Source organism: Zingiber officinale, chromosome 9B (genome assembly GCF_018446385.1).
Source record: "Zingiber officinale cultivar Zhangliang chromosome 9B, Zo_v1.1, whole genome shotgun sequence".
In the NCBI taxonomy this organism is placed as follows: domain Eukaryota; kingdom Viridiplantae; phylum Streptophyta; class Magnoliopsida; order Zingiberales; family Zingiberaceae; genus Zingiber; species Zingiber officinale.
The window spans coordinates 56,237,064-56,250,809 of NC_056003.1; the positions used below are offsets into that span (position 1 = coordinate 56,237,064).

General features: G+C 41.2%; 1 protein-coding gene across 1 annotated transcript in view; it reads right to left on the reverse strand.

Annotated features, from left to right (window-relative positions):
- Positions 1-13,644: 13,644 nt before the first annotated feature.
- The window catches only part of LOC122023024 (MADS-box protein AGL71-like), a 37,231-nt gene continuing 37,129 nt past the window's right edge, over positions 13,645-13,746 (reverse strand). The window contains exon 3 of the mRNA XM_042581124.1: positions 13,645-13,740. Coding sequence (XP_042437058.1) covers positions 13,645-13,740 — 96 coding nt within the window. The remainder of the gene's footprint in view (positions 13,741-13,746) is intronic.

The window sequence follows — 13,746 nt, forward strand, 5'->3', positions numbered from 1 at the left end:
CCAAGCAAAGCTCACCCAAGTATAAAGATATTTATCCTTATATAATATTCCCACCATCTTACCGGTCGATCGCAGGCCAAGCAAACGCCCTCGCGCTCGTATATACTCGTCCGAGTAAAACCCGCCTGAGCATAAAGGTATTTAGCCTTATATAATATTTCCATCATCTTACCAGTCGATCGCAGGCCGAGTGAGGACCCTCGCACTCGTATATGCTCGTTCGGGTAAAACCTGCCCAAGCATAAAGACATTTAGCCTTATATAATATTCCCATCATCTTATCGGTCGACTGCAGGCCGAGCGAGTGCCCTCGCGCTCATATATGCTCATCTTGGTAAAACCCACCTGAGCATAAAGGCATTTAGCCTTATATAATATTCTCAGCTTAGTATCGGCCGACAGCAGGCCGAGTGAGCGCCCTCGCGCTCATATACGCTCGATCGAGCAAAGCCCGCCCGAGCATAAAGACATTTAGACTTATATAATATTCTCACCATCTTACCGACCGACTGCAGGCCGAGCGAGCTCCCTCGCGCTCGTATATGCTCATCCGAGTAAAACCTGCTCGAACATAAAGGCATTTAGTCTTATATAATATTCCCATCATTTTACCGGTCGAGCGCAGGTCGAGTGAGCGCCCCCACGCTCATATAGGCTCAACCGGGCAAAGCCCGCCCGACCATAAAGAAAAGGATCCATAGAAGATATTCTTAACAGCATATATGACTGGCTTGAACGACCGACCGAGATATATTCAATAGGAAGTATTCCTAATAACCTATGCGGCTGGCTTGAATGACCGGCTGAAATATATTCAGCAGGAAGTATTCTTAGCAGCATATACGATCGACTTGAATGATCGACCGAGATATATTCAGCAGGAAGTATTCTTAACAACCTATGCAACCGGCTTAAACGACCGACCGAAAACTATTTAACAGGAAGCATTCTTAACAGTATATGCGATCGACTTGAATGACCGGCTGAGGTCTATTTAACAGGAAGCATTCCTAATAGTATAGGCGATCAGCTTGAACGACCGGTCAAGATATATTCAGCAGAAAGTATTCTTAGTAGTATATATGACCAGTTTAAACAGTGGCCGAGACGTGCTCGGCAGAATATTTGGCGGGAAATATCTTCTAGAAGCTTCTTAAAGTATGATGGTGTGCCCCCATTATTAATACAAGTCATAAATGACTAAACAGGCACATCTGGGGAAAAAAAAGATTCCTTAAAGGATTATTGCATGAAGTATCGAACATGATGTCATCTCCTAACAAACCCTAATGAACTAGGGACCACCTCACGACTACGGAGGTCACATGAGGTGGTATAAAAAGGGGGATCTTCTCCATTGGCAAGGTATGCAAATTCTAGCATCAGATCTCTGTTTTTCACTTGAGTGATTCTTCTTCTTCTTCTTCCATCTTGGAGAAAAACTGACTTGAGCGTCGGAGGGCCTAGCTAAGGATCTCCACCCCGGTGTTAGGTCACTAACACTTTGTTGTCTCTCTCAACGGGTGTTAGATGATCTGTTACCAAAGCATAATCAGAACTTGAATGTTGGAGAATATTCAGGAACAACTGATCCTGAAGACCATTTCCTTAAGTTTGAACATGCAGCGCTTCTCCAACAGTTCACGGATGGAGTTAAATGTCATATATTTCTTACCACTTTTGGAGGAGCGACCCAGAGATGATTTAAGCGACTGCTGAAGAACTCTATTCGTCGCTTCAAGTATTTCCATAAGGTATTTTTATATCATTTTTCTAGCAATCGAAGGTACCATAAAACACTATGGAGTCTTTTTTCTATTAAGTAAGGGCCTAAAGAATCTATCAGAGCTTATATTAAGAGATTTAATCAAGTGGTCATTTATGTTCCATCAGCCACTACAGAGATCTTGGTAAGCTCTTTCTCTCAAGGGCTTAATGATAATGATTTCTTCAAGGATTTGATTAGAAATCCTCCTACCAATTTCGATATATTAATTGAACGGGCCTCTGAATTTATCAATGTGGAAGAAGCTCAAGCTGCACGTAGGAAAGAAGTTAATGCCCCTGCACCGGTTTTGGTGGTAGCCCACCCGGGGGGACTTGCTCAGTCTCCTAAAGGACCTTGGGCAAATTTGCCCCATCGTCATCCCGAGCTGCGACCTCAACTAGCGCAACATGTGAGAGCTCCTCAACAATTTCCCCAAAGGTAGTGCACCTATCATTTGACCAATACTCATAATACTGAGGAATGTTTCACTTTGAAGAACCAATAAACAGACAATAATAGATATCGTCAGCGTTCTCCAACTCAAAATCGTAGGCAATATCGTCGACAAAATAGTCCGCTCAAGATTGAATATCTGTCGAGTGGGTCACAAGCAGGAATATTACCACTACTTGTGGTATCAACTTAAGCACCCGGCCAGGCACAATTAGAGCCATCATCATCTAGACAGGAATAAAATCGTAGTAATGCTGCTCGAGGTAACATTAACATGATAGCAAGAGGGCCCACTAATGGTGATTCCAACCGGGCGAGGAAATTGCACGCTCGATGATTAACAATTCATGTCGTCGAGTGTAGTGCTAAGAAGGCAGCCAGACCAGAGATCAGTTTTGGACCCAAAAACTTGCCAGGGGTAAAAGTACCCTATGATGATGCATTGATAATCAAGGTTGTTATAGTCAATTATAATACCTCACATACTTTTATTGACACTGGTAGCTCTATCAACATCATTTTTAAACAAGCTTTTGACCAATTGCAGATTGACCCGAGCGAGCTTCAACCTATGGTCACCCCATTATATGGATTCATAGGCAATGAGGTGCAACCATTGGATCAGATAAAGCTGGCCATATCTTTGGGGGAGGAACCTCTTTTGCGAACTCGCAGATTGGTTTTCATAGTGGTGGATGCCCCCTCGACATACAACGTTATCCTGAGTCGACCGACCCTGAATGAATTCAGGGCGGTCGTTTATACTTTATGTCAAAAAATAAAATTTCCCGTGGACGATCAAGTAGGGGAGGTTAAAGGAGATCAAATAATAGCACAAAAGTGTTATGTGGAGATTGTCAGGGCGGAAGCTAATGCTGCCAGAAAAGCTGAAAGGATGGATATCAATGTCATTCATGAAAAACCACCCACTCTAATATATGAAGAAAAGGAGGTGCAAATATAGCCTGACCGACCGAAAGCTACCACGCATATCACTTCCGACTTGGATCCTGATCTCAGAGAGGATCTGATAAAATGTCTGACAAAAAGTAGTGATGTGTTCGCTTGGATGCCTAAGGAGGTGAAAGGCATCGTACCAACAGTTATGGAACACACTCTGCACGTTTATTACGCCCGACCGGTCAAACAAAAGAAGAGGGATTTTCGGGGTTGATCAAAATAAGATTATCAAAGAAGAAGTAGATAAGCTACTGGAAGCGGGATATATTCGGGAGGTACAATTCCCAAGTTGGCTGGCAAATGTGGTTCTGGTTTCTAAGCCGGGTAACAAATGGTGAGTATGTATTGACTTCATAGATCTCCACAAAGCTTATCCAAAGGACTATTACCCTCTACCGTGTATAGATCAAGTGGTGGATTCAACAGCCGACTGTGAATTTATTAGTATGTTGGATGCTTATCAAGGGTATCACCAAATTCCACTTTCTAAGGACGATCAAGAAAAGGTTAGCTTTATAACTATTGAAGGTACTTATTGCTATAATGTTATGTCTTTTGGTCTTAAGAATACAGGGGCTACTTATCAGTGACTTATGAACAAGGTTTTCCAGAAATAGATCGATAGAAATATGGAAGTTTATGTGGATGATATCCTTATAAAAACTATAAGGGCATCTAGTTTATATGCTGATATTGAAGAAACTTGTAGGACTTTGAGAATGTATGGGCTCAAACTCAATCCTGGCAAGTGTTTATTTGGAGCCAGGAGTGAAAAGTTCCTTGGATACATGGTGATTGAACTAGGCATAGAAGCCAATACTAGCAAGGTGAAGGCATTGCAATACATGGCTCCCCCAAAGAACTTGAAGGAGACTCAGAGATTGACAGGGAGAATTACTGACCTGCCCCGCTTCATCTCTCGATCGACTGATTGAAGTCTCCCTTTCTTCAAGGTACTCCGACGAGCGACCAAGTTCCAATGGGATGAGGATTGTAGCATGACGTTTGAAGAATTAAAAGAATATTTGTCTACTCTTCCTATATTAGCTAAACCAGTAGCAGGAAAAACTTTGTGGGTGTATTTATCTGCTAATGATCATGCTATTGGTTTTGTATTAGTGAGGCAGGAAGAAAGAGAACAATTACCCGTGTATTTCTTGAGCCACTTGTTAAAAGGAGCAGAGTGTCGATATACAACACTCGAAAAATTATCTTATGGATTGGTTCTAGCAGCTCGAAGGTTATGCCCTTATTTTCTGTCACATCTATTTATATTGTTAACTAATAGCACTCTCGGTCGAGTGCTCATCAACTCAGAAGCATCTGGGAGACTAATTAAATGGACGACTGAACTCAGTGAGTATGATATACAATATCAACCTCGAGCGGCCTGTTCGCTCTTCGCAAGTGTACGGAAATGTCGCAAGTAATATAAAAGATTATCGTATCCACAGGGACTGGAATAAGCACTAGAAATGTCTCAATGCGAATTAGCTAAACAACTATCCAATCGTTTCAAATGCAAAGTGAAGGTAAACAAATCTAATATTATAGATCAACAAACAAGAGTTTAGTGTTTTGGGTTATGATAAGGGAGATTCTAGGAGTTTTGGTTTCTTTGTAAGATTTCTTGAATGTAAATAGTTCACCAATTCTTATCCCTCAATTGCCAAACTCTTGTAGAAAGTTGCCGGTTCTCTCTTGCAATAGATAACCGGCTAAGGACTAAGAAATGTATCTAAACATGATCAATTAGACGTGAACCTACGTTGTCCTTACACAGAAGCGCACCTATTACTATGCCTTCCTCGGATATCAACATAGAAGCCCACAACTTATTAATCTATCAAGATACAAGAAACTAATCACAAAATCCATCCTACTCTCTTGAATATTCCTATTTCCTCTTCAAGATTATCTCTCAAACGTCCTTACACGGGCTTGCACCTGTCACGTGGATCCCTCGGATGATCGAGTGAGAGTTTATCTTTACAAAGTCCACAAGAAATCCAAACAATCAATCAAGAATGAGAATTAAGCACAAATCATCATTACTCACTCAAGATCTAATTGATACAAGCAAGACAATGTTATTGAAACAAGAAAATGGCAAATCCACAAGAGATTACATCAATCCATCATACAAATACTCCCTTAATCCTAGAATACAAGATCTACTCCATGAATCGAGGAAGAATATCCGAAGAAATGAAGATTACAAGCATTTCTTAAATCCCCAATCCAAGAAACCAAGAAAAGGGGGAAAGAGAAAACTTATCTACGGAGAAGCCTCGTCTTCGGATCCAATCCTCGCTCCGGAGTCGAAATCGTCAAGAACTCCCTTAGAATCGCCCAGAAATCCTCTCAAAAGTGGGAGGAAACCACCAAATCTTGCCTTCTCTCAAAGGGGGAGAGATCCCCTTTCAATTCATGAAGGAGGGTTTAAATAGAGGAGGGAATCAAGCACCACACGACCCCATGACACGGCCGTGTGAGGTTCACACGGCCATGTCCAGTTCCTTCTCTGCCAAAGCTGCACGGCCATGTGACTCACACGGCCAGGACCCTTCTGCTCTCTGGAAATGCTACACGGCCGTGTGGTGCACACGGCCACAGCCTGCTTGGTTTCTGGAAACCTCACACGGCCGTGTAGATCCACACGACCATGTAAGGCTTCTGCTCTGGTTGGCTTCAAATCTTGACACAGCCGTGTGAGGTTCACACGGCCATGTCATCTTCCTCTTCTGTTGGTGCCAAACTCCACACGGCCCGAGCTCCATACCAGTGCAGGGCCGTGTGAGGTACACGGCCTGGTAACTTCTCCCTTTGTTTCCTCCAAGGCTTGCCCAAAGATGTAGATTCTTCACCAAATCGACTCCTGTGTACAAAAAAATGCACAAAAAGCAGATCTCCGAACCAAAAGAGTAAATATGCTAAAAGGAAAGCTGGAAGTATAAAAATGCATAGATCAAGCATGCTCAAAGTATGTAAATGTGCGTAAAAACATGCATAAAAGAGTATATAATCTACGTACATCACGGCCATCAAAGCCCAAGCTTTAGCTAACTTCATAATAGAAATTCCAAGCCCTGAAACGGAGGAAACCTAGATTATCTATCTAGATAGATCTTCTACTCGTAAAGGTAGTGGGATTAGAGTTCTTCTCATATCTCCTAGGGAGGATTGAATACAGTTATCTGTCAGACTAAATTATAGAGCTACCAACAATGAAGCAGAATATGAAGCCTTGATAGCAGGTTTGCAAGCTGCTAAGATGTGGGAGCTGCTAAAGTGGTAATTAATTCTAATTCCCAATTGGCCGCACAACAATTAATGGGTAGCTTTGGAATCAGTAATGAAAGACTCAAGCTATATGCAAAGGCTTTTGATAATTTGAAAGTTGAATTTCAAGAAGTAAGTATAAAGAATATCCCTCGAACCGATAATCAAGTAGCAGATGAATTAGCTAAATTAGTTTTTTTTCCATTATTCCTTGGAATTTGGATAAGTCAGTAGAACAGACATTATTAGTATTTTGTGTGGAGAAGTAGGCTAATCTGGAAATTAAAGGTGATTAGAGAACACCAATCATTCTATTTTTATGACAAGGAATTCTACCTGATGATGTAGAGCAAGCTAGAGTATTCAAGAAAAGGGCAAGTCAATATACTATGATTGGGGATCACCTATATAAAAGGACTTTCTCTAGTCCTCTGCTTAAATGTGTAGGATCAGATGATATACAATATATTCTACAAGAAGTGCACCAAGGTTCTTGTGGCAGATAAATGGGAGGCAGGTCTTTGGCTAGGAAGATATTATTCGTTGGATATTTTTGGCCCACTTTACAAGCAGACGCTGCTCAATTGGTGCGAACTTGTTTGTCTTGTCAGAAACATCAGAATATTCCTCATCATCCTACTAAATTATTGAAGACTTCTATAGTATCTTGTCCTTTTGATCAATGGGGCATGGATATAGTAGGGCATTTCTCTCTTGCGCCTGCTCAAAGAAGGTTCTTGTTGGTAGTAGTGGATTATTTCTTTAAATGGGTGGAAGCAGAACCATTGGCTAGAATTACCGAACATGCGGTTATCAAATTTTTATGGCAACATATCATTTGCTGATTTGGTATTCCACATAAAATAGTTTCTAATAATGAGAGGCAATTTCAAGGAAGGAAAATCAAAAAATGATGCTCTGATTATGGCATTATAGAAGCTTTACCTCTGTGGCATATCCACAGAGTAATGGACAAGCTGAAGTAACCAACAAAGAAATTATCAGAGGACTTAAAACCAAATTAGACCATGTTGGTGGTAGTTAGGTAGATGAATTGCCCAATATATTATGGGCATATTGTACCACTCCTCAAGAGACTACGGGAATCACTCCTTTTCATTTGGTTAATGGAGGTGAAGCAGTAATCCCAATTGAGGTCGGAGTGGAGTCCGATAGGAGAAGGCTTTATGATGACAATAGTGCAAACCAACGCCTTATGGAGCTTGATTTAATAGGCGAAGCACAGGATAAAGTAGTAACCTGACTTATCTCTTACCGACGACAGATGAGGCAAAATTACAACAAAAAAGTTATCCCAAGGTTCTTTCAGGTAGGTGATTTGGTATGGAAGTGCATCAAACCTGTAGGAGATGTTAACAAGTCAGAGCCGCAATGGGGAGGACCTTACAAAATCATACAAAAACTTGTATCGGGTACTTACTACCTTCAAGATGCGGAAGGGAGAAAACTTGAGCGGCCTTGGAGTGCTAATCACCTACAACTATATAGAACTTAACAGATATGCTTCTAAGTCATCTATGTATTTTGCTCAAGCATTTTTTATATGAATGATAAATGAAATGCAGGCAATATTATTTGGGAGAAATACATATCTCTCTTTAAACCTTCATAACAGTTGATCGGGGACCCTAAGGAGTGGCCGACCTGACTTCCTTAGGGGGAACCGGAGACTTTAAACCTCCATAACAATCGATCAGGGACCCTAAGGAGTGACCGGCCTGGCTCCTTAGGGGGAACTAGAGATTTTAAACCTCTATTACAATCGATTGAGGATCCTAAGGAGTGACCGGTCTGGCTTTCTTAGGGGGAATCGGAGACTTTAAACCTCCATAATAGTCGATCGGGGACCCTAAGGAGTGACCAGCCTGGCTTCCTTAGGGGGAACCGGAGACTTTAAACATCTATAACAATCAATCAGGGACCCTAAAGAGTGACCGACCTAGCTTCTTTAGGGGGGAATCAGAGACTTTAAACCTCCTCTAAGATCAGCCATAAGTGTGAACATTAACAGTGTTTAAACATATTCAATTTCGCTCCGGCAAGCAAATCCGACCAGTTTTCTATATAGTCGGGAAAGTCTGAAGGAACGTTTATGCAGCATATATTTAATTTCACCCAGGCGAACATACCCGACCGGTCTTCTATGCAGGCGGGAAAGCCTGAAGTAACATCTATACAACATATATTTAATTTTGCTCGGGCGAACATACCCGACCGGTCTTCTATGTAGGCGGGAAAGCCTGAAGGAACATCTATATAGTATATGTTTAATTTCGCTCGGGCGAACATACCTGACCGGTCTTCTATGCAGGTGGTAAAGCCCGAAGGAACATCTAGACAACATATATTTAATTTCGCTCGGGCGAACATACCTGACCGGTCTTCTATACAGGCGGGAAATCCTAAAGGAATATCTATATTGCATATGTTTAATTTCGCTCGGGCGAACATACCTGACCCGTCTTCTATGTAGGCGAGAAAGCTCGAAGGAACATCTATACAACATATATTTAATTTCGCTCAGACGAACATACCCTACCAGTCTTCTATGCAGATGGGAAAGCCCGAAGGAACATCTATATAGCATATATTTAATTTCGCTCAAGAAAATCCGACCAGTCTTCTATACAATCAGGAAACCCCAAAGGAGCACATATGTAGTAATTAATCTTGTTCAAGTATGTGAATCTAGTCGGTTCCTTCGGTGGGCCAAAAGTACAACATATCTAAGTAGGATACTTAATTTATCATAGGAACCTGAAGAACATCAGGAAATAAGTTTATTCATCATCGCATATTTAGAGGACCTACTTCCTTTGGTTATAATCTTCTCAAACGATTTTGCTACACATGGTCAACATTTTGGAAAAGTAAGTATGAAATCTTGGGTGGTTCTGAAGACTAACAAATCATGCAAGGAAGGACAAGTATAAACTCATGGTCATTTATATAAAAGCTTGGGTGGTTCTGAAGACAAACAAATCATGTAAGGAAGGACAAGTAAGTATGAACTCTCAATAACATTTTCTAAACAGTAAATGACACGCATCAGCTATAAATTGTTATTGAATGCCAACACAAAATCCCAAGTTTACTCGAACTCTTTCAAAAGGTCTTGGGGGAGTTCTCGGTTAAGTCTCCAATGATATATGAACAAGAGAGGAGGAACTTCAAATAGATAATTCCCTTCCCTCAACTATTGTATCACCCCTTTAACTGAGTGATTGAGAGTTCCTACAATTTGTCTAGCATACTCTTCACCAAATTTAGGAGACTTTAAATAAGCCTTGCGTGTGGTGTGCCATCGCTCTTCTTCACCTGCCTTGAATGCTTGCAACTTAGATTGCAGGTTATTTCTTTCCTCTTGTAGAGTGGTCTTCTCCACCTTAATGTCCTCTAGTTCTTTTAGGAGTGAGCTCATTTGTAGATCTCGTGCTCATAATGTTTCTTGTTGCTGGAGCAAGGCAAAGTCCTTGGAAGCCAACTCTGGAGCTAAATCATAAGAGCTTGAACCATGTGACTGTTTCGGCTGGTTTAGTAAAGAAGTTTGGTGAGTGACCTCTAAGGGGGCTTTATCTTTTAAAGCCCTTTCCACACTAAGTGTGGAATTAAGCCCCTCTAGATGTAGTTCCAAGTTCCTTCTTTCCTCCTCTTTAGATTGTAACATCTTGCGGGTGTCTTGTAGAGTCTTCTCTAAATTGGCAGTAGATTCAGCTTGTGATTTCACCCTATCCCATAGCTCGAGAAGTTCATGATTGAGGAGGTTGGATGTATCTTGTAATTCTTCCACCTTGTTCTTTGAGACTTGATTGGTCCTCTCTAGATTCACAACCACCTTGCCCAAGTGTAGACTCGAAGCATATAGCTAGGGGAAATGGTAGTAAGATTACATTTTGCAATTATCAAATAAGGAAGTTAAATTTAAAAATTTACTGCAGTGGCTTAACGAATATGGTTGTCAATGTGCTCAATGTAGGTGCTTCTTCTCAAATGTGCCTGAGACTGCAACCAAGACTCAGCCAATGCCCCTTTTAGTTGTAACAATCCATACGGTATAGAGGTGGGAACTTGACTAAGCAAAGATGGTAGACTATGGCCTTGTTGGAATAAGATAGAAGGACGAGGAGAATTTGTAAATGGTAAGGAAGAAGAAGGAAGATGTTCAGAAGTTGGGGAAGAAGGATTGGGAGATGGTAGGCCAGCCAACGGAGGATCTTGCTCAGTGGGTACTATGGCAGGTCCAGAAGTAATGGATCTCCTACAAGGAGTTCTTTTAGCTCGGGGCCTAGTGGAAGAGGAAGGTAGAGCTGGGAGAAGGGGCAATGTGACCTCAGGAGCAATAGGCGCCTCCTCTGATACAGGGACACTTGGGGGAATAAAAGGAGAGGTAGGAATGAGGAGTCCTGGTCTCATCATAAGTAATGCAAAATTAGAATAAGCATGTGTAGTAGGAGTAAGTTCTTTACCTTTAAAATATGAGACTTCAGCAGGAACAATAGGAATTTGTTCAAAAGTGGCTATCGTATCCGAGATGGGACAAGGATCTAAAGTACGAGGTGGCCGACGTTTCACTCCGAAAACACCCTCTGACTCTAAGGAGTGGGAGGACTCCTGAAATTGTTCGGAAGGGGATAGTAAACCAAGAGTAGAAGGGGGAGGACGATCTCTCAATAGTTCCTCGCCCATTCAAGTTAAAACTGCCCTTGACAAGCGAGTATTCTTATACATGAGGGCAGGAAGAATAGTATCAGCTGGAGAGAAAAGAAGGATTTACGTTAACTATAACACAAAAAACAAGTTCCGAACATAAGTAGAAAAGATAATCTTACCAAAGGGAACATCCAAGGCCACTTCTGCTGTGCTAAGACCAAAAATAAATAATAAGCCTTCGGCGATTAAGGTAGGAAAATTAAACTTTGCACTCTTCAACTTCCCCAACGCAGAACGAAGAGTAGGGTCTTCCGAGACATTGCCCAATGCAGGAATAGGGGAAGCTCTAAACGCCAACCTATGGGATATGAAGGTGGAGATGCATAAAGAAAAATTTACCCCTCCATTCCCCTTGAGGAGGAATTCTATAGAATAGAGGAGTTTTAGGGAGAGATTGAAATTTAAAAACACCCTCTTCCACTCGACAGGGAATGAAGAAATGGTGAAAGAGTCGAGCCGACAATGGAAAGTCTAGTAAACGAGAAATGATAACAAAACCAACCATGATCGAAAATGACTGAGGAATGAGTTGATTTAGGGGAAGTACAAAATATATACTAACATCAGTAAAGAAAGGGTGAATGGGAAACCTAAAACCACACAGGACCTATTCCCAAAAGATCGTCACGCTTGCAAGAGGAGAAGATGGGGGCGATCCCTACTTTTAGGAGTGACCGCATATGTAGGGAAGTCATAATTCCACCAAAGCTCGTAGGCTTCTGATTCAGAATAATTAGAAACACATTTGGAGTATCATTCATAAGACATTGAAATTGTCAATAGAAAAAGGTAAGAGAAATGAGAATAGGTAACGGAGAATAGAGAGTAAGCAAAACACAAACGCGAGGAGGAAGATGAAGCGATTAGGGTTTTTTTCTATTTTCCCTTTAAAAGTCAGGGTAGGGCATCGAAAAGAGTAGTCCAAGTAGAAACATTGGATTAAGAGTAGGAGAAAAGCGGGATTAAAGGAGAACCGTTGGATGGAATAGTAAGACGGCGTACGTAGTAAGACAAGTACACGCCAGACGCCATAGGCAGACGTGTTACCAATAAGAAAATAGAAGGGCAAATAATATAAAAAGTTGTATTCCCAAGATGTCAAAATAATTACTAAGGGTAAGCATAAAAAGTTCAGAGAACTTGAGAAAGATTCCTTTCTCTGGCAAGTAATGATAGTTAATCAAAATTTAAGGTTAGTTCAAACACAAACTCGGTCAGTCAATAAAGACCGACCGAGTATTAAAAATAAAAATAGACAAGGAACTCTGACGATCATCAAAGGTCTGACCGAGTATGAAACTCAGAGGAAACCATGACACAAACCCAATTGTTCATTAATGATTGGTCGGGTGTTGAGTTCTAATGTAAACATATGAATAAGTCCGATTGATCATCAAGAATCGGTCGGGTGATGAACAGTGTTGAAGCATATAATTAAACTTGAATGGCTACCCATAGTTGACCGAATATTAAATGGAGGTAGCATTAAGCCTGGATGAAATTCAACATAGGAGTGATTTTGTATAGTTACGAAAAATAGGGCAAAGCTGTTAAATTGATAAGCAATAAGGTAACAAAATGTTTTTGAGAAAACAAAGGCAACAACAAGGGAAATCCATTATTAACATGCAAGATTGACAGTAAAAACATAGACTGTGAGCAAGTTAGGAAACAGATTGGGGGGGTATGGTGGCCAGCAGCTCGAGACGGTCCAAGAAGTTAGCAAGAGGATCAGAAACAAGCAATCCTTTCTTTTTCAGCTGCCTTATACCTCCCTTAACCCCATGAGTAAAAGCCTTGGCGATGCAGGTAGCAATAGGAGCATTAAACTCAGAGGATTCCAGGAGAGCCCTCGTCCTCTTCTCGAATTACTCTACTTCTCCTGCTTGATAAACCACTAAAGCATCTTGGGAAGCCTTTGACTCAAGCTCATTGGAAGCCAACTCTTCTTTAATTGAGGCCAAGGACGAATTCAGGGAAGTTAACTTGGAATTCTTGGATTCCAGAGTAGCATCCCTGGCTGCTAAGTCTGCCTTCAACACTTGTAGTTCAGATAACAACTGAGTATTTTCAGTAGCATATGCATCCGCTTTGGATGCCAATTTAGTGAGGAGAAGGGTCTCTGCCTTAAGTTGGGATTCAAGATCTTCTGAAGAGGCTTTCCATTTTATGGAATTTAAGAGTTCGGCCTCGAGAAGTTGGCGAGTTTCTAGCAGCTGGCGAGATAATTCTTTAGAAGCTTGAGAGGAGGATGTCTCAGGAGTTTGTAATTGAGATTGGCCACTTCTTGGGTTAGTTCGTACATGTGTCGATGCATATTCATATTGGTGATCCATCATTGTTCAAAGGTTGTCATTAGATTGCATTAATGAAAGAAAATGTGGAGAGAGTAGGTTACCTTAGTTTCCTCAAAAGAAGCTTGATCGGCCCATTCAATATGAGTAAGTTTCTCAATTTCCTTGCAAGCCTTTGGCCATGATGTTGTTAAAGAACCCCCCAGTAATATTGGGAAGGTAGGGATAGACGTGGAAGAGGACGATAAGGAACTGTGA